Source organism: Ambystoma mexicanum, chromosome 14 (assembly GCF_040938575.1).
Source record: "Ambystoma mexicanum isolate Mex_15411 chromosome 14, UKY_AmexF1_1, whole genome shotgun sequence".
Lineage (NCBI taxonomy): Eukaryota > Metazoa > Chordata > Amphibia > Caudata > Ambystomatidae > Ambystoma > Ambystoma mexicanum.
In genome coordinates, this window is record NC_090940.1 from 627,868,483 (window position 1) to 627,890,798 (window position 22,316).

A 22,316-nucleotide genomic window follows, 5' to 3' on the forward strand; every position below is an offset into this window, starting at 1 on the left:
AACATTCTTATTGAATCGTGCTTTTATACTCTGCCTTGGCTGCGTTCAAACAAACTTTGCCTTTGTGTATTTTTTTGCATTAGCACTCTTGTACCATTCAATCACTCGTTGGCGAGGTTGACTGAATGCCACAGCGTCCGAAGCCTTTGCGTGGATAACATGTCTCCTTCTCCACTGCTTGCTGTAACAACTCCTCACAATGGAACAAGGTTGCCATTTTTAAATTTCCCTTTCATCACAGGTTTGGGAAAACAACTAGTACGCATGTTGAACTCCGCTCTCCTGTCACTTTGCATAAAGTCTCGACTCAGTACCCGACGGTTTATGGGAGTTGAAGTCTATAACTTTCTTTGCCTTTTTAACTCCAGGGCATTTTTTTTCCATGGTTTTTACAAAAAGGTACATCAAGATCAAAAGATGTTATGAGTGAGTTGTGGGTGAAGGGTGGGAACCGGACTAAAATGGCAATAGGCCATTAAGAACCTTGGTATCAGAGGGTCTTCCTCATAGGGATGGAGGAGGGACACACCAACTCCTAATGAAGTCATGACAGCTCCCTGTAGTTGTCTCCTCCCATGTGATCCTCCCTCATAAAACTGCCCCCAGGGTCAGGATCAGGTAACGGCTGCTGTCCCTTGGCCACATGGGAGGAGGTCACCGCCGAGGGAATCCGTGATGACTCCATTGGATTCATCACATAGTATACTTCAACAATTACACTTATGGGTGCGGGTCCCAGACTCGCACAAGACTTAGTTTTCTAAAATTCACTTTTGTTCATTTGGTTTTCACAATGTCCCATCTCCCTTCCGTTCTGGGTTTCTCTGCGGTCCACGCTGTGAAGCGCCTTAGTATCCCCTTTCTGCGTTCTCTGGCTCACCGGTATTATTAGGCGGCTTTGGCTGACCCATGTGTGCTCCTCTCGCGCATCAGTGGTGCTTATCTAGGCGTCAGCGTCTCCAACACTCACCGGCCCTCTCCCTGCTCTGGTGTACGCTGCAGAGCTTCCCCTGCTCAGTGTCTTGCATCAGCGGGCTGCTCGGTCTTGTGTCCTTCTTTGCTTGTGTGTCCACCCAACAGCTCTGGTCCCCCGGCAATCACCAGCCGGTCAGAACTGCCAGCAATCACTATCCGGTCAGGTCTCTCTCCAGTTCTGCACAGCTTCATCTTTGAACTCTCGCAGTAGGGAAGGGAGCTGTCTGTAGCCAATTAGATTCCTCCAACAGCTGGACCGCTCACTTCAGTCGGGCTGAGTAATCGTCATTCTAGTTGCTCTCTTCTTCGTGACAAGTCTTTGTTAATGATAACACTGTGGGGTGTTTGAGAGTTGTGATGAATCCTGCAGAATCATGACTAAACCCCAGACTAAGATCTCCTGCCATGTGGCCTGGGGAAGGCAGACGCTACCTGATCCTAACCATGGCTGTGGTATCATGAGGGAGGATCACATGGGAGAAGATGGATGTCAGGGAGAAGTGGTGACTCCTTTGGGAGAGACTCTTCATTCATCTTCATGTGAAGATGAGTGTTCCGTAATGACAAAGTATCCGATAGCCTGCTGTCCTCACATAGGTCCTTCTCATGAGGAAACCCAAGGAAACATCTGTGGCAAGTTACTGGGACAGAATAAGTTGCACACCTTGGGAGTTCCTAAATATCAAGTGATATCCTCTAATGGCCGGGAATCTCTATAAATATTAAGTCTTACATCACTCCTATAACATTTCCTAACTCTAATAACATCCTGTTCAATAGACAAATGGAAATGGACATCAAAAGGCATAAACCTATTATGGACTTCAAGACCCATAATGTCTGTGGTACTGGGATGAGGAAGCAGGACCAGGAGTCAATGAGGATTGAGAATGTCATTGAAGAATGTCTACAATATAGTTGTTTTGATGCAAGGCACCTGAGCAGGACATTTAAATTTGAAGATGGACCACAGTTGAAGGAGCATGACAGTCTTTACTCTCCCAAGCTGCGGCTTAAGGTTGGAACGTATGCAGAGTAGCAGGTGTGCAGAGAGGCGAAGATACAGCCCTGACGTTGTGCAGAAGGAAGACGGTAGTCCGGGAACACCGTGGTTGCCGAGAGCAGAGCAGCACAGGCTCCCAGAGAGAGAGGGAGAGAGACCTAGATGGCGACAGAACCGGAGGGGCACCAGAGAAGCCGAGACACTGAAGGGAAGAGCTGCAATAGCATGCAGCACCCGAGGAGAACGCTGAAGCTGCCAACAGTAACCAGTGAGCCTCATTAGGGACACAGGGCACCGGGGCTCATGACGTTTGCTGCTCCTGGGATTGATACACAGGGAGTCCTAGAGCAAGGTGACAGAAGGAGGGGGCGGCCAAGAGACTTAAATTAACTCCTAAAGAAAATCTTTAACTGGCGCAGTAAAACAAGGGTGCAATTCTCAATTAATGAGAAGTCAAATTGGGGAAACCTGTAACCCCCGTTGCCAACAGCCAAGAGGTTATCCAGAAGGAGCAGAAATGCAAAGAAGCCACAATTCTCCATGTTATGAGACGTCAGCTTGGAGAAACCAGTAACCCGTATTATCACTAAAGAAACAAACTGTAGTGATGGGAGTTTTCTTCCTGGCAGGGGAGTAAACCAGGAAAGGGACCATTTAGAGTTAGTCCGGGCAGAAAAAGTCAAACTAAAGAAATGTGGCTGTGTTAAAAAGGTGTGAAGAAACATTGAGAAGTAATTCATTTTGACAAACTGTGGCATAACCAAAGTTAGTAGTCATGCTATACTCACAAAAGCATTCTATTGGAAGAATAGCAGATGTGTTGAGAAGTATTTTGGAGCCTGAAAAAGAGTGTGTGGAGGAAAACACGCTAGTGTTTGTAAAAGAGACATTTTGCTTGATCAGGAAGGATACTGTGAAAGAGAACTATTGGTCTGGCCTTTGAACAAGTGTTTGTGGAAAAGACATTTATTTTGGAACGGGGAAAAGATGTAATGGATGAAGAAGACATTTTGTGTTGAATTGAAAAAATCATTGGTCACATCAGAACGTATCTAAGGGTATTCCCGAATTGATCCAGGGGACAGAAGTCCAACTCTGGTCACAAGGAGGGCTCTCTAAAACCTAGGAGTTTAAACATTTTGCAATGTTTAGTTGAACTGAAGCCAGCTAAATGTTCCTTTTACATTTGTGTTATATGTAGTGGTGTGAGGGTCAGAAACTATTGGAGAGTAGGTAATCTTCTTTATTGCTAGGTAGGGCTACTCTCATTAGGATAGGGAACGATGGGCGTTTACCTCACCCCTTTTATTTTAATAAAATGGTAAAACTTGTGAAAACTATACCTTTGGATCTGTCTCGCTTTTCTGAACCCTCACAGAACTCTAAGACTAAGTGTTTGGGAATATTGGTGATTACTGCCACAATAAGCCATGAGGGCCTGGGTTACTGAAGGGGGTCTCTCTGAAAGGGAACTGGGGATACCATCATGTCCCACCAATGATGTTGCTTCACCCCCCCAGGGTCAGGATCAGGTAGCGGCTGCCGTCCCCTGGCCACATAAGGAGAGGCCACTACTGGGAAAGGAGTGAGGACACCATCAGGTTCATCACAGTAGATAGTTTTGCCTTCCTCACTAGACCGCTGTGACAAACCTCCAAGAGAATTTTTTTTTTTTTATATAATCGCCAGCAGAGGAGATTTGGGGTGTTGAAATTGTAATTTCTCAAACTGCCACTCTGATACAAGGTCTCAATTTCCATCTTAATAGTCTTATTTGCAATCTGGGCACAGAAAAACATGAATGTCCTGAGCCCCAGGAAGCTCTGATGTGGTGCAGGTCAGAATTGCACCGATAAATGAAACTGTTGGGGCATACAGAGATCTCGGCTCATGTACCAATCAGTTAAATTCTGGTGTTGCACACTTTCCGGAGACTCAAGAGGGTTTCACAGATGGCCTCAAAACACACTAACTCTCCAAGGCAGTTCAAGGCTTTTTATTGAAGAAATTGCCAAGGGGCTCGAAAATGGGCATCCCTCTCTCGTCTGGTGCAGGAGGTTCCCTCCACAGCCAAGGCTTCCCTCAACCCCAGGATGGCCTATAGAGTTTGGTAATCCCTACTGTCAAACCATTCTGCAGGTACTGGCAGAGCGTTGCAGTCAGCCTGGTCTTGGCAAGATGCACAGCAAACCTTCCTGAGGGTGGTCCTCTGGTTGGTGGCATCTTCTTTTGCTTCAGGACTCTTCCGAGGGTTTGTCACGATAAGGGGGAAAACTCCCAGGTTAGAAAGGGAGAACACGGGAGCAGAGTGCAAACTTTGCTTCCAAACACTACGGTGCACCCTTTCCAACCTTTGGCTGACACCCCAATAGCTAGAGGTCGTACCATTCCAGCTTTCCCCAGCTACTTCCCTAGCGTTTACTGAAGCAGCAGATACAGCTCGAGAATCCCAGACCAATCAGGGTCACCTGCCACGGCTTTTCAAAAGCAGATAGAAGCCATGACCATATATGGCTTCACATACGGTTTCCCTTTCACGTACAGGGAAACCGGTTCAGCTGCTAAAACTGGATTTCACCGTGACAACCTAACCGTGAGAGGGCAACAGTCTGAGGGGGCACTTCAAAGAGTCCTGGAAAAGGATGTGGACTTATCCTTGAAAACATTACGTAAACTAGTCATGAAAAAGCAAGAGTTCATGGTCTCTTGCCTGAGGTACAGTTTAGGACTTGAACCCTCAGATGAGAGTCCTGGACTAGTCACAAATCCAATGTTGATAATGGGGCGACTCTCTGCCATTTACAGGTGATCAATACAAGAGATGGGGCTGGTGAATACATTGTGAGCTAGGGGAGCTAAAACACAAGACGAGAAGTAAGTGTAAACATAGTGAACTGAGATACCATTCATGGAACCAACGCGTTACCTACCGGTTCAGAGAGCTCATTTCAAAGGGAGAGTTGAGGCGAGTGCCAATTAGTAAGCCACTCTGAAGAAGAAAAAACACAATTCAAGGTCAATCATTCATGTTGGCTCTTACCTCCAAGCCAGGCGACACAGTTGGGCTTTGCAGGAGGGTTGTGGATTCTGAAAGTCTTGGTTGCAAGAGCCTCTTTGTATTTTGGCTTTTCCACTAAATATCGGATCTCTGCCATCAATCGGTGTAGAAATCCAGGCAGCATCGTAGTGCCACCCATGACCACCAGGTTCTCAGCCAGCTGCTTTCTTGTGTCTATTGGGCACTGGAGAAAATTGAAACACAAAGTACACAGAAATGTAACTTCCATTTCAGCTGGCACATCACAACATTGGGGTTAAACATGTTTGGAGAATCCTTTATAGTTCTAGCCCAACCAACGTATTTGGTTTATTGATTTTCTAAATCATTTGGTGATCAGAAAACCGTATACTGTCAAGTCTGAAATCAAGAGGCTGCATCTCCGGGAAATAATCTGGGAGGAGCAAGTAGACACCGCCTAGGCTTTCTGGGGACGGCATTGGACTGTGTAACTGTGTGTACACAATGTACAAACGGAATACAACACAAGAAGGCGGCAGCTCCAGATAGGTTACTTAAAGAAATGCTCTAATGTAAAACATCACACAGTAATGTGAGAACTGTGGCGGGTCAGAAGGACAACGACTCTTGCATGACATGGCGTACGCCGTTTTATTAAATTAACTAAAAAGGCCTACCTTTCCCCATCACATAGTGATGCCTACGTTACTAAGGTGCTCGTTCGTCAGTCGTGAATGTACAAATAAACAAGTCAGCTGTCCAACACTACCCTATCACTCATACAAACTAACAAATCAGTAGAATGACTCCCTTCTCCTAAAGGTACTCCTCGTAGCACTATGTGTGTTCCTCATTAGCATTTGATTTGTAAATAGTCTCTTGTGACTTCGTGAATCAGTCTCTTTAATTCATCAATCGTATTATCAAATCTTCTTCTCTCTTTGGAGATCCCTTTTGGAACTTCACATATGATCCATAACTCTTGACGGTGCCGTTAGAATATCTTGGTAAAGTATTCTTGTTCCGGTAGATTGTCCTTCATGGACAGTTCTATTAGTCGCCTTCAGTTGGGCTACTTCTCTTATTATATTTTCCAATTGTCCATCTCTTTCAGACTTTGGTTCACACTCGGTTCTCTCTTTCTCTTTATGCCTTTGTGTAAAGTTATTAGTCGATTTCCCCTTTTCCCCAAGGAGTTTCATTCCTTTGCTTTTCTTTAGCCTGGCTTAGCTTTTCAATGGATTCTTTTTTTAGTATTACGATTGCAGTTAATTTGTTTCCAAATGCACTCGATTTCATATTCATCACTGGGACGAGTTGTTTGTGCGTTGTAACAATACCGTGGGTTTCCCAGGGTTTCTGGTCCTTCCAGTTACCTTTGGTCCTGGCAGGAGACATGCTCAGAAGATTAGTCGATCAGGCACCTCTCCTCACAAGCTACTGCTTGCTTTGTTTCACTGGCATTTCTCTTTACGCTTTCCTTGGCTTTTTCGTAGCGTCCCGGTCGATCATGGCATGACCGGACGTTTTTGGCCTCACTTCTGCTGGTGGTCTCGGCAATAGTTTGGGGATGGTGTGAGGGTGCAGAAGTAAGGCTCGGACACAATGGTAGCATATTTTTGAGCAGAAACGTTTATTATTCAAGAAAAGGGTTGGAAAATGCCTCTCTGTCCCTAAAACTAAGAGGGGTGTCCCTCACTCAAAAAAAACTAAGGAAATAGTCAGAATGTCCAAAACTAAAAACGTCTGTCCCCGTTGTATCTCAAAAGCTTACCTCTGTTCCTAACACTAAACTTAAACCAACTGTGCAAGGATGATATCTTCTAAAATGAAGTGTTCATTGAGGTTCCACCAACAGAAAAGTTCATTCTCTTGGGTAATCAAAACTGGCGAAATACAGAAATGTTCACAAATGTAGAACTCCAAGGCTAAGGTTGTGATCTATTCCCCTAAATGCCTCCTTGTGCTACTTTTTCCTTGCAAGCCTCTCAGGCCTGTAATTCCTTAAACAAATGCCACTGGATAATCCACAAGAATAGGTTTCTTGAATCCATACTGCTTTATCCCAAGAACTTGGTGTACTCCCTTTACCAAGCGTAGGATTCGTTTCGATTATTCTTCTCTCACTTTGGGTGCGGGTCCCAGATTTGCAATATTCAGAACGGCTCGTTTCACTCTCCTGACAGGCAATGTCCCCTCAAGGAATCTGGTGCGGGATCCAAACTCGCAATATTCTGAATGGCTTGAAGTTCTGTCTCTCATACGAGTGTGGGTCCCAGAGTCGCATTGCAGCATTGCATCTGCTTGGTCTGCTCCCCGACCAAGTATATAACTATTTCTTATTTGCTCATTTAATATTTAGCGTTCCAAACCCTCTTATTCTCGGTTTCTCATAAGGCTGCGGGTTCCAGACTCACACCATTCTATGGGTCCCAGACCTTCTTACTCAAGCCTCTGCCTTCAACCTCTTGCTTCCCCGGACCTCCAGCAGCTCTTGGGTAACCCGGGTACCCGTTTGCCTTCTCTGTGCACGTTCCTGGCATTTACAAAGCAGCTGCTTCTTCTCTCGAGGCTCTGGTAACTTTCGGGGAACCGACGAGGTCTGTGGACATTCGCTTCTTCACAGCTGCGTGTCCTGCCTCTCAAGGTGCTTTGCTGATGCCTGGAGGTTTGTCTCGCAATACCCTGAGCAATCCGGTCATGGACCACATTCAGGTTCTCAGTATCCTCCACTTGTGGCTTCCCTTCTGGCTCTCGTCTACTCGGCTGGTGCACGGCTGACCGATTTCCTCCTCGGAGGACAACACACTCTTGGCATCTCAGCAGAGCTGTGTCTGAACTCTCGCACTAGAAGGTTGAATTGATTTGGGCCATGACACACTATGGGAGTCTAGAGCGCTCCGCTCTGCTTCTCCAGAGTGACCCGTGGACTCCTGGTCATCATTTTCACAGTTCTCCAAACCACATGTAGCATACTTTGCATTTTCTGATGTATTAGTCTTGTCAAGTATATTCGGTTGACTAACTTGACAAGAGAAGATATTGGTCCTATTAAGAGGGGGGGGGGGGTTATTATTGGAGGACGGTTTAGATGGACCGACGCGGGGGAATACTGCATTCTCTGAGAATGGTCGTCCCAGATCCCATAAGGTCCCCCCAAACATGATCCTCCCTATGTGTACCACACTGGGGGGGGGGTAGGGGGGGCTACTGTACTGTGGATGCACGGCCCTGGCACCTAGCCCCATGGCAAAGGTCTCCCCCTAGGAAAGAAGGGACGACATCCTCAGATTCATCACATAGGGCTATCCTATGTGACGGGAGGATAGCTCAGGTTCAACACGCTCGCCTTGGAAGCAAGACGATGCAGAGCAACACAGGTTCAAACCTCGGGTCCGTGCTTAGAAACCTCTGGGTATTAAGCGCATTATAAATAAACAATTAAAACTATCCACCACGGTTGCCCGTTTGTGGTCTCACCACCACCTTTCGGCAGGCTTGTGTCCTGCTGGGTTCTCAATTTGGCTTTGCAATGTCACGGGCATCCCACACTGCTTTCTCTGGCGAGTTTGAAACTCGACGACTTCTGGGTTTCCGTCTTCACCAGGAATGACGTAGCAGGGGAGTTCCCCAAAGCCAGGTCTCCTCTCTGCTGCTCGCTGGGTTCTCACAAAGAACTCATTAATCAACCTCCATGTCTCAGTAGATTGGTTACTTTTGCTTAAAGGGGTATGCTCGGCTCCCACAAGATAATAGCATTGTTAGGTGCATCTTCATCCCTTTCTGGATACTTTGTATATTCTTGTTCATTTGAGCATCCCATGTGTCCAGTCTCAGGGAGTGCTTTATGGGAGCAGGAGTACCTGTCCCCAAAGGGGAGTCTCTCCCAGTGAGGTCCCACTTGCCTCTACCAATAGGGAGTGTGTTTTGCGGAGCAGACTCATCTCACTAGCCTCAAAGGGCGGTGGAGGGTTCGCCTTTGGGGAGAAGGGAGGAATTCCCTCAATTCGTCACAGAACACACACTTGTTCGAAGTCTCCAGGAAATTCAACAAAATGTTGAAGGCATTTAAAGAAAAAATGCAAAGTCACGTTGAACAGTAAGGGTTGCTTAAGGTGTCCCGTAAAACTAAGGGTGGACAGGGTAGGCAGGTGCAGTAAGGAGGTTGGCACAGGTAGGGCTCAGAAGTCTGAAAGACTATGATGTAGTGACAAAACATGCGACTGAAGTAGTCAATGTACAAGCATTTTATTTACAGATAAGTCGTTGTTGGGACAAACACCAATGGCGTTTTTGGGACTGGGGGCTGCTGGGAACCACCACCTGCTCCTAGATGCAGGAGCTTTAAAAGGGGCATAGAGAGGGTTCCCCAGGCCATCCTTAGCCTTCTCTGTCCCAATCACAGGGACCCTTTCCACTCTTGGCAATGTAAGAATATAGTACAAAATGGACAACCTAATAGAAGTTCAGACCCATGAGTAAAGATGGTTAAGTCTGCAAGTGTTGCTCACTGGCCTGTTCACAGACGCCGCTAACTTACATTCACAGGCTCTCGCAAGTATAAAAAAATCCCAAGTATTAACCGTTTATGCGAGAAAATAGGCAAGGGTCTCATTGGTAGCAATAAGTGCCACAGGCTGCAGTGCCAATCCAAAATGGCAGACAAAGGTAAAATATCTTTGGGTAGAAAAGCCACTACACGGTGTGCCAGCCAATAAGTATCACATGCTGAAACATGTGGTTACTGACCACACCCAGGTTCTCCAAGCACAAAGTCTCGGGCATCGAATGCCAGCTGCTTCTTGGCTCCCAAAAACACACAACAGGAAATGGATAGGATAAACGCCAAAGGGATCTACAAGTATGTGCACAACAGAACAAGGATTCCCTCCTTGATGTTGGCCTCCATAACACCGTCAAAATGACACAATGATATAGTGTCAGGGTTTTCACTATAATGCAGGGTTCGAAATTGTGATTCGATGAGGAGGAGCTAAAACCATCTGTGCGTCTCATCACCCAGTAGGCAGGAAATACCGCAAGGGAACTAGGAGCTACCAAAGATGCTCCCTTAACCTTTTGTCCATTTTGTAAGAACCAATGTGTTTAAATGTGTATTAGAGGTGTTCTAATTCTTCTTTATTAACATTCTCAAACACTCAAAATGAATGTCATATTTACATGTTTGTAGGTCACCAGTTGGCCCTAGGAGCCAAAAGTAGCTCCTGGTAGCTGTTGGTTTCAAGCTAACCAGGCTCTACTATGCTAGAGGCAGGAGCTAAATAGCACCCAGGTGTGCCCTCAATTTAGAACCCTGTAATGGGAATACTGAACTCCACTAGGTTCTCAAACCACAACACAGTCACAGCGATATAGTGACCAGCGTTTCTTTGCCACTTGTTCCCTTCACAGGGATTGAATGCCCAGCACACCCTTTGTAATCCATATCAGGAGGACAGCGATTACTTCATAATGCCAGATTTCACTAAGGAATTATGGCGCACCTCTCACTTTAAAGGGATATGAAGCTCTACTCAAATTGTGAGCAATGAAGTCAAAAGCCTCTGGAGCCCAGAAAATCTTAAGACCCGCATTGAGTTCCCAGCTTGGATACAGGGCACTGTCTGAGTCTGCTGCAGCGTCATTCATTACACCTCTGTAGGATTGCAGTAAATGCAAATTCTCCCTCTTCCCAAGAGAGTCCTCTTCAACACATGTGGTCCCTTTTTCCCATAAATAGAGACCTTGGGTGTAGTGAGAAGGGGCCGGTGGCGCTCGCCTGATGCTCTGATCAAAACGTTCACAGCCTCTAGTCTCAGGTGAGCACCTGGGTTCCTTGCAAGACCACCTTTGCTAAAGTGAATATTGTTGCGGTTTGGGATTGTACTACCAGCTGTGCAAGAGATAAGCTCTGGGTCGGATAGCACAGGCAAAGTGCTCTCCTCAGCGTCAGAGGCCAAGTCACAGAGGTCCAGGTAAGGCCCTGAGAACAGAGGGAGGGTCTCTGCTGATCCTAACCTGTACCACCTCGAGGCAGTCTGGCTTTCCTGGATTGAATAGAACCCTCTGAGCCTTGTGACCGGGATAGAGGCCTGTCCTTACCACTAGGCCTAAACTAACACAGTTAGGGATTCCAGGTTCTTATGAAACAGAGCTTATGGGCACCCAACAAAAGACCAGTACGTACAGTTGAGGTACCCCAATGTGGGGAAAACCATTACAGCAGTGATGGTTGGAGGAATTTTGGCAGAGGAAGACCACTCCTTGAAGGCAATAAGAAAAAAAAGAAAAAGGGCAACAAGAAATAGCTGCAGATTCCTGCTGAACTCCGCTACATCTGAATAATAATGAAACATGGCGATATAGATGTGCAAAGTATTTAGGGGTTTCTTATCATGCAAGGCGGTTTGAAGATTTCCAGGAAATGATATGAGAAGCCGCGGGTTCCTGGATGCATGGACTGGTCCAGATAGCTGAGCAAGATCTACCCATGTTCAGGGCAGATCTAGAGCTAAATGCATTGGGGCGACGTGACGACAACAATGTACTGCTACGTCATTGATGTAAAAGGTTGGACGGAAAAGCCGCCAAGGTGTTCCAGGCAGGAGGATGCAACACTCCTGAGTAGGAGACCACTGGAACTGCAAGCAGAGGTTTGAGGGAACGCTGTAAGTGGAGGGCCAAGTCAAATTACTGGGCAGGGTTAATGCCGCTCAGTGAAATAACTGGGCCTCACCAGACCATAAGCAAAAATTCCTCTACTAAGGTGGACCAGGTCCTGTGGCTAGGGTTTCTGGCTAGACCCAGCATATCTTAGCCTCCAGTTTCAGCTTCAAGCTAACTGTACAGCTGCTGCCAGATATATTATATGTTATACATGGGGCGTGGACTGGTCCCTCAGAGGTTGAATCGGGTGTACAGTAGGAGTACCAGTCATTTGTGTCTGTAACGGTTTCATTTGTACATAAACGAATTTGTGAGCCTTTTGACTTGGTCCACCTGTGAGGTATCTAAATTGGCAACAGAAGACTATCAATTCAGCATTATGAACAAAAAGCTTTCTTAGGGGCCCGGTGTTAAGGCAGGTTTTGCACAGGCTTCTGGTGAGGGCTGTACAAACACTAAACTTAAGGTGGGACAGATCAGTCAGCCCAAAAGGAAAGTCAAACCAATCTTAAAATGGTCTACTGGCAGGGCAGCCAGGTTTAACTCTAGGAGGTGGAAGTATGCAGACACAAAAAGGTACAAGAAGTCCATGCACTTAACCATAGACAATACTGCCCTTCTGAGAATTATACACATTAGGTTACACATATATACCTCCATCATAATAAAACTTCCAATTATTCTGCATACCCAACCTAAACACAAAAATGTAAAAAATAAAAAAAAAAAAACACTCCCATCTCAGCAGAAACTTGAAACCACCGCAACTGACACACATTCTGCAGCGCAATACCCACTACCTCAAACGCACCACAGAAAAATGAACCACAAACATGCAAATCACCCATGCATGCACAGGCACATACAAAAAAAACGGCTTGACCACCACTAACCAAACACACACACACACACACACACACACACACACACACACACACACACGTTGATTTCTGAACTGAAGCAACCAACGGCACATCAAAGCGCTCATGCGCTCTGCCTCTCGAACCCACTAACCAACCACGATCCCAGATTCCTTTTCAGATCAGCCAAAGTGCCTGGAGACCCTGAAAATGGCAGCGGTGCGCATTATAAATCACACTAAGATAAAATCAGTTAAGTTAGTACTATTGGTGAACATAACACACAATGTCAGTACCTAGTGTATTATAACGGCTCACTACATTGTGATAGGCACATTACAAAAAGGGCCAAGGAGTAGGAAGAGTGGGGAAAATGGCATTAAAAACCACAGATAAGATAGGCCAACACTAAGAAAGTCACAGTATTTCTGGACCTCTAGGAGCTAGTATTCGAAACATACAAATGGACACCTCACAAATCAATTAACTTTGAGACGTGCGGAAAACAAGACTAAAACTTAGCCAGAGGCCACCAAAGGACAAGACATTTGGTCTAAAAAGCACAAAGGTATTCCACTACAGGGAAAAATAAAAACCTTGTCATCCAAATCAGTTACAGTGTAATCAGGCAGTCACATTTATGGAGCAGTAATGCATATCTGTATAAAGACATCAAACATTACTGGTGCAGGCTGAAATCCCAGTCCTTAATCTAAAACTCCCTGGACACAAACGGGATGCAGCAAAATGTCAAAGGGCAGGTAACAACCTCCAAAGTCACTTTGCAGCGTTCAGGTGAGTAAAATGTTCCCCATAGACGTCAATAGGCAACCCACTTATATGAGGGAAACGAGATGCAACTCCCAGTTTTACTCCTTAGATGCAGATGTGGTAGTAAACAATCCTAGGGAGATCCACAGGGGACCTGAATGAAGAGTTCTGGAGGTTGATTAGAGTACCATTAGCTGCATAAGAAGGATCTATGTGTTCACTGTGCCACCGAAAATGTTGAATCGGAAAATCTCAAATTAAAAAACAGAGGCACACATTGATCATATAGTGCGATGGTAGCGCGGCTGAGCTGTTCTTTTCTTGTAGTCGGATGCATCAAAGTTGAGACATGTGCCTCCCCCACCTCCCTAAAGGCCTTTCCGGGATTCTTCTTTGTCAGTCTGCTTACCTTTTTTTGGCACGTACGTCTCCGCTCGCCTCCTTCCGCCTTACTCTGCTCGCTTTTCCTCTGCCCTACCGGCGTGTTCCTCTACTCCCACAAGACTTTATCATCTTCTCTGTCTTCCCTTCTTCATCGCAAACCCTCAAACCAGTTTGCCACATCCATATTTACCAGCAACACAACGCAGACACCCCTGCAACCTCTGGACCTGCTACGAGCATTATTGTAGCTGCAACATTTCCGTTACTGCTATTTTTGCAGTAAACGATCTTGCGCAGTATTCAATTCTGTATTTTTGAACGATACCCTATAAGAAGTTGCATCACAGTAGGAAAATCTCCAATGGAAACCTATTGGAAAATGAGTTGAGGAGCCTAGGAATGAGTTGGACTATGGACCATTGGATGCCCTTACTGAGAGCATCAAGAATAACCAACTACCCGAGGGCCCTCAGTTACTCACAATGTTGTTACTTAGAAAATTGTCTCCAAAAAGACTAAACAACCCGGTAAGCAGAAGGCTGCTTTTCTAGGTGCGGTTTACAGGATGCACCGCCCAATGACCCAAACAAACAAAAGACCTTTGAGAAGCGCGCCCCTCAAACCAGAAGCACACGCATCCGCAAGGAACCCTATAAGAAGGCGGCAGCACCCGACTGAAGGTGAAGCAGGAGCTTCCCTTCAGCAAGGTAAGCCCCGAGCCGATTTCCGCCTGAGACCGCCGACCACATCTTCAGCTATGCTATTATTCAACACAAACGTGGATTAGCACACCGACGCCGTGCTTACCCTCATACAGCTGTGTAAAGCAGCTGAAATTGGCAATCTAGCTAATTCTTCCTCGTGCACCCAGACGAATGCACACAGGGTCGACCACTCCAAGATGGCCGCCTAGCCCCCCCGGTCCTCACTGCCCGATTTCCACTTCCAGCTTACCTGGCCACAAACCCCTCTGATTGGCCCTTACGGAATTCAAATATCCAATCCGGAGCCGGGAGGCGTGAGCCGGCATCCGGAACGAAGGCAGTAGGAACAAAGGCTACTTCCTGTCTTAGCCTGTTCTTGCCTCTTGCCAGAACCCCTGTATCGCCGGACTTGTACTTAAGTTAGAAACCTAAGGTACTGTCTGACTACACGCCATATTACCACCTCATAACACAGCCACTCTCAGTGGCCATATTTCCCGGCTTATATTCCCGGCTGCCATTCAAGCATATGGACTATCAATAATATATACCGCCACATGTCACTATGCCTCTGACTACTAGATTGTATACTGCTGATTATTTACGCAATGTCTCCCTATGTGAGCCTGCTAATTGCAATTGATGCCCATACTGTGACACCTGAAATTACTTATAGCCAAATAACACCGAGTTTTGTTACATTCTGTCAGATATTACTGCATTCAGCCTGCCAATAGCACGATTTTAGCCTATCTGCACCCCGATTTAGGAATTGCACCCAGCCTATTAACTGGACCCAACCTATCTATGTCTTCCTATCTGACACTGCGACCATCCTGATAGTCGCATCTAGCCTGCCTGTACTTAGCCATTTCAAATTGTATTCTACCAACTGAAATTGCACCTAGCTTGCCTCTACTCAGCCACTTGGCATGTACACCCTGGGTCTCGCCTACAGGTCACCCTGGCTATCACTGTATATTACCCTCTCCATCATACTAGGAGTACAATCACTTAACTTGACCACCAAAGCTAACACCGAGTCTCTACGCCACGTCCTATCCCACCCATCTTACCTACTCTATCATGCTCGACACACAACAACACAATATAGGACTTAAAATGACCCAAAATCCTGACAGTATCACTCTACAAAGGCCATGTAATACTGTAGACAGAAACCTAAGACTACGCGCTCGCCTCTCCAAATTGCATGAGATCACCAGCCAAGAAAGTTGAACTTCTAAATCTCCAAAATAAAATACAGTTACCCTTCAAGGTTACCGCAGAACCCACCAGGAAACAGTCCAAGCCCATTAGACCTATACTAAACGGCACCAAACAGACAGCCAAAGTTAGTCATAACACTACCTGCCTTAACTCAGAATGCCACAAACCTTATCTCAAAGAAGCGCTTATAAACGCCAGGTCTCTAGTCGCACACGCTACAGAGATATCAGACATCATTCTTACTGACAACCTAGACTTCCGGGCCATCTCAGAATCCTGGCTACATGATGCGGCAGGCCCTGCATTATCATTAGCAGTCCCGGACAACTATACAATTCTACTAGCGGACAGACACCTCCCGAGGTGGAGGCATAGCAATCATAGCTAAAACCAGCCTAGACATGAGAATTATCACAACCACCACTATGAAATCCTGTGAATGCCTCAAAGTCAAAGTAGCCATCGCTAACTCCCAAACCCTAAACATCATCCTCATCTACAGACCACCAGGTCCTATCGGAACCTTCGCTGAGGACATCTCGACATCCCTGTCCAATAACCTAAAAAATACACCCCAAACAATAGTGCTAGGAGACTTTATTCTAGGCTACAATGACAATAAGGATATCCAATCTACAGCGATTGCCCTGACCCTGAAAGAGCTGGGTTTCTCCCAGAAAGTTGAATTACCCACCCACAACAAAGGTCGTATCCTTGATTGGATAGCAGAACATAATTGCGAAGTAAATATTACGGATTCCGTACCTCAGATCTGGACTGACCACCACCTGATATTATTCACAGTGACGACCAACCCGGCTACTGCCCTGTCCTCACTTGCCCCACCATTGCCCACGAGGAACAAGAAAATTCATGACAGCGGAAAATCTGATGCCCGTCATAATACCTAAACTGAACGCACTACCAGACATTATGGACCCCAATCTGTTAGTTGAACAGTATAATGAAGCTATGAATTCAGCCTTTGACCACATAGCTCTGCTCAAACTAAGAAATAGCAAACCGATAAAACACCTCAACTCATGGTTCACGCCTCATCTAAAAAATCTCAGGCTGACCAAAAGAAAACTTGACACCATTTGGAGACTCTCCCCATCATCCGAAAATAAATTCAACCTTTCCAAAGCCTCCTCCCATTACAAGAAAGAAATACTATTAGCCAAACAGGAAACCTATAACACCAGAATAGCCGATTCAAAATCTAGTATCAAAGAACTGTTCAGCATTCTGAAAGATTTGGAAACTCCCGTTGTACCTCAAGAAAACTGCACCAAGGACAAAAAATGGTGCTCCAGTATACAACTTGCCTTAACAAATAAAGTAGCTAACTTACAAACTAAAATTGCTCTCAAGAAGGCATCCAAAACGTCTCACATCCCTCAAAGCTTAGCGCCACCACCACAGCCTAATCAAGAAGCCCGATTCTGCTTTTCTAAGGTATCGACCATAGAGGTAGAAAAGGTCATCCTGGGACTTAAACCGTCTAACTGCAAAGGCGACCAATGCCCAGCACAACTTATCAAGGGTGCTGCGAGAGAACTATCGCCATTTATAACCAAACTTATCAACTCCTCCTTTACCACAGGCTCAGTAGCAAACAACCTAAAAGAGTCTTGGGTACTGCCACTTTTAAAGAAACAAACCCTCGACCCTGCCATTCCCACTAACATCAGGCCCATCACGACTGTGCCCTTTCTTCTAAAAATCCTACATAAAGTGGCTTACATGCAAATACAAAACTTCCTAGAGTCCAACCACCTACTTGGAACCCGTCAATCAGGATTCCGCCCGCAACATGGGACTGAGACAGCTCTAATAGATTTTAAGGCCCAAATAGATGAATGCAGAGATAATGGCCAAGCAGCCCTGCTGCTCCTTCTGTACTGATCAGCGGCATTCGACTTAGTTGATCACACAGTCCTATGTAGTCACCTCGACTCTGCAGCCCACTTCTCAAAAGAGGCTATAACATGGATCAAGTCATTTCTGAGTAACCGGACTATGAGAGTCTTCGCTCCATCAGCCTCAGCAGATCCAATCCCAATAACATCCGGTGTACCACAAGGATCTTGTGCGTCACCCACCCTCTACAATACTTTCACGAAGCCCCTCTTTGATGAAATGGATCATCTGGGTATCGCCTACACCAACTATGCAGACGATACCCAGATCCTCCTCCCGCTCTCAGGAGTTTACGCCAGGGACCTGGCCCTAGTGTATAGAATCTATAGCATCGTTCAGGCATGGATGGCCACACACGGCCTATGTCTGAACGACGATAAAACCGAGCTCATCATCCTAGGCACCCCTACCTATATAGCCAAACTCAGCCCTGATTATGCCAACTTCATTATTGATGGGAACAACATAAAAGTAGCTAATGAAGTGAAAACCCTAGGATTCTACCTAGACGCCACCATGAACTTTACCAAACAAGTTAACTCTCTAGCCTCTGCCACAGCATACACATGCAAACTTATCAGAGCGAGTAACCAATTCCTCTCTACAGACAGCTGCATTACACTTGCCAGAGCCCTGATACTATCCAAATTGGATTATTGTAATGGACTCTACATTGGGGCAAATAAACAGACCATCCACAAAATACAAGTTCTCCAGAACAATGCCTTGAGAGCAGCACTCAAGATTAACAGAAATGAGCATATATCCTCTATAAGAAGAGAATATAAATGGCTCTCCACCGCCGATAAAATTCAACTCAAGATCGCCTCCCTCACCCACAAATGCCTAAATAATAAAGCTCCACCCTACCTCATGGACAGGTTATGTAAAAGAACCTCGTCCAGACCAACTAGAACAGCCAACACTAACTGCCTCCAAGTTCCGCGCTTCAAACTCTCCACTATAGGAGGAAATGGCTTCCCTGTCAAGGCTGCGCAGTTATGGAACTCCCTCCCCCATGACATCAGAGGACCTCAGCCTTTCGCCAATTTTAGACAGAACCTAACTAGGTGGCAGAGAGCCAATGACAGCTAAACTACTCAAACCTGCTTTGACCTGATGTCACACTGTACATTACAGTATATTACCAGCCTATGACTTTGCATGAACATGCACCTTGTCCCCCTTGTTCCTGACCTTCCTTGTACATACCTGCCTATTGTAACATTGTTGATGTATGTACTTTTTTTCCCCCTACCTTCATGTACTTGCAAATAGTTGAGCATATCTGTAACCAAGCTCAGCAGATCTCTGTATTTTTTCCTACCTTCATGTATTTGTAACTAAATTGAGCATATCCTTGTCTGCTTGCGCCCTGATGCCCCAGGGTATGGCGCGCCATATAAATAAACTAAACAAAGCAGGTTCATCAGTTCAATGAACAAACTACGGCGGCACAACCACCAGAAACAGCCCACCAGCAAAGAATACTGTGGGGGCAGCCCAGGACGGTCCTCAAGAGCAAATCAGGTAGGATGGTGGAGTATCAACACCTTTCCAGGTAACGCAGCAACCAGTACCAAGTTGAGACGACCATGACAGGAAGCGGACAGTATAGAAGGCCTTGCCCAGCACACACGTGGAGCCAGGAGGAGGATGGAGGAGGCTGTGAGAAACCTCAAGGTGTCTCCGTAGCTAGTCTTTGGGGATCGGTCATCCAGCTGGACAGGACAGGGCCATCGATATTGGATCCAGTTCCTCGGGGTGGACCAGTGAGAGAGGATCACCTGGATGGGGGTTGTCGGGGAGTGGGACACCGACAGGTAAGACCTGGTATCCCCCTTGAACACATTTTCCCCATTCTACTGCAGACCTTCAAAAACACTGCCCCTGCCCCCTTTTCCGACACAAACACTTTCATACAACACGCAAGAGACAGACTAACACCAAAGCTGTTTACCTGACATGTCCCAATACAAGGATCAGGCAAAAGTCAGGCAATTGATCATAATTACACACACCTGACAGCCCTTATCCTTCCCCATAGGGATAAAAGGTGGAGCAAGAGAGCACAGTACGAGCATGGAGCATCTATCAGCAGTTCACGAGACAGAGAAAGGAGGTGAGAACAATAGCTATACAGTCTCGCAGCAGATGTCAACGGTACACAGGGCATGCCTACGCCGAAGACCCGGAGCGAGGGAAACTCCTGCTACCGTGGTACCGGCCTTGAATTCAGATAAAAGGAAAGCCAAGCGGTTCATCACAGCCGGTGAGTTGAGGTGGGGAACCGATAAGAACTGGGCTGTGTTGAATGAAAGACGCAAAATGGCATATTGCGAGAAGCTCAAAGAAACTGTAAAATTGTTAAAGAAAAACCAGCTGCAAAGGGGACCAGAACCACATGGGTGTTGTCTCAAGAAACCCTGGTTTATCCCATATTGATTATACTACAGATACCAGAAGGACATAGGAGAGCTGTCAAGACATGTCTAAGTGGTCATACAGGAGGTCTAGCAAACTCCCCATACAATCGAAAGCCTTTGACCTAAGAACTGTAGCGAAAGAAATGGAAGTGATTCCTGCATCATGAGAAGGCAAGGAAGTGAATCCCGCAGACATTGAAAGTAAATGAAAAGGGGGCAAAGTCTAAATTCCTCCCATGGTAAACTGTGTGGCAAAAGTTGGCTAGAGTGAACCCGGCGAAGGCTAATGAAAAGGGGGCAAAGTCTAAAGTCCAGAGAAACAGTGTGTTGACAAAGGTGAACCCAGGAGAGGGATTTCCACTGGAACTATTTATAAAGACATTGAGAATTGTGAATGAGAAAAGCCATAGTGAACCCAGTGGAGGGAGGATGAATATCCAAGAGGGGTCAGCACCCAGAAGAGGGGAGGCCGGGGGTGAGTAAACCGCATCCTAAGTGTCACAAGGATACAAACTATCATTTGCATTTGTTAAAGGAACTTTGTATTTGGTTATTGGGAGTACATCAGATCCTTGAAGGCAAGAGACTTTCAGGAGAAACAAGACTGAGGCGGAACAGTCGTCTCGTGCTGGGGAAGCTGAAGGGTGTACTGTGCTCCAAGATCCCACCTAACCCTGTGCTCAAAACATGGGGAAGGGAGTCCCAGGCCACTGCATGCGGACATGATTTGTGAACACTTTTCTTCAAAACTATCCCACACCTTCTTTGTATTAGTTGTAAGGATTGTCAATAGGTTTTTCTTAGTATAGGCCCTTTTATTTGACACAACGCTACTAGGACTGCCTTATTTTTCATTTAATGGTTGGCGCTTGCTCCCATTTTAGATTTAAGTTTAGATTATAGCCTGCATACAGTTTAATCAACACCCTTGAACTGTGATCACTTGTGTCTGTCTTTACTGTTGCCACCATGAGTTCTTTACAAGGCTCAGGACGGACCACCATTAGCCAAAAGCCACAACAAGAGATCAGCCCACGATACAGCAGTCAGCCAGTATGGCCAGATCTGGTCCTTAAAACGCTGTAACGGAGGGAAAACAGTAGGTAAGTAAACCCCCTCTTCTGAAACAATCCTGGCGAAAAACGAGCATAGGTAATGGGTTTCCTCTTCTATACCACCACTCAAAGGGGCTGGTCTAGGCCAGCCCAATAATCGCAATATGGGCCTAAGGACATAGGGGTAGGAGGCCAGCCCATTGGGTTGGCCCTTAAATATGCCACTCAGCCCAGATCCCTTAACCCTCGACCCCCTCAAGATGTGATAAGGCCATATTAGGGACAGGGTCTAAACAAGTCAAAACCTTATTGGACACAACAGCCATGTAAGGCCTTCTTCATGGTTTCCCTGAATACAGAAAGCACCCAAAATACAGTGTCTGAATACAGGACTTTAAAGAAAATCCATTGGTATCCTAAAGGCTGCCAAAATGAACATTGTGCTACCAATGTGGTAAATTGACTTGCACCATGAGTGTAGCCAAAACTAAACAGCTGGCACCAGCCTACGCCCTAACACCAAAGAAGGACGATTATAATCTAGAAAGAAATCTGGCCCGGAGTCCGGCCGCAAACCAATCAACATCAAAAGCCTCTCCCAGAACATCAGAGGACTTTCTGGCAGACGAGGTCCTGATGAATATCTCTCAACACCTTGAGGACACTCAAGACACATCACCGGACAAAAGTGGGAAAATGCCCCAACCACCAAATCCGCAGACTCCTTCACCTGAAGGTGATCAAAACGCTAAAAAAGAAAACCCAAAGGAATCGTCAGAAGAGGACTCCCCATACAATTTTACCACCTTGGAAGAGCGTAGGAAAATCCTCCAACGTCAGAAACTCGCTACCTCCCGTAGCCCTATGAGCTCCCGAGCGGTGTCATTCACATACCCACCAGCTCGCGAGGGGCAAACTTGTAAAAAGTCAGCCTCCGGCGTCCAACACAGCCCACAGCAGACGCGACGAATTCAGGACCTCCACCTAAAGTCCAAAGAGGACACACATTTGGAGCCAAGGAAAACCGACAAAAGGGGGCAACACCCACGACCCCACTTCATTTCAAGGACTGAACAACACCGGAAAAGACATGGCTCCGCGAGGGAGTCCCCCATCAAGCTTGAACAACACGCTGAAAAGGACGACGACATCATACTGAATAGAAGAGGGATTCTCACACTATTCAGCCTGATTCCAACCCTCCGGAAGATCAAGTCCTCCGATCTAAAAATCATCGACCCATACCACTCTAACGAAAGAGCGAAAGCCTATATCCACCCAGTATCAAAGCGCACCAAGA

General features: G+C 46.2%; 1 protein-coding gene across 2 annotated transcripts in view; it reads right to left on the minus strand.

Moving 5' to 3' along the window:
- Positions 1-22,316, minus strand: part of ACTR10 (actin related protein 10) — a 146,204-nt gene that overhangs the window by 10,356 nt on the left and 113,532 nt on the right. For both annotated transcript variants that reach the window (XM_069638090.1, XM_069638089.1), the window contains one exon: positions 5,019-5,220. In XM_069638090.1, the coding sequence (XP_069494191.1) occupies positions 5,019-5,220 (202 nt within the window). The remainder of the gene's footprint in view (positions 1-5,018; positions 5,221-22,316) is intronic.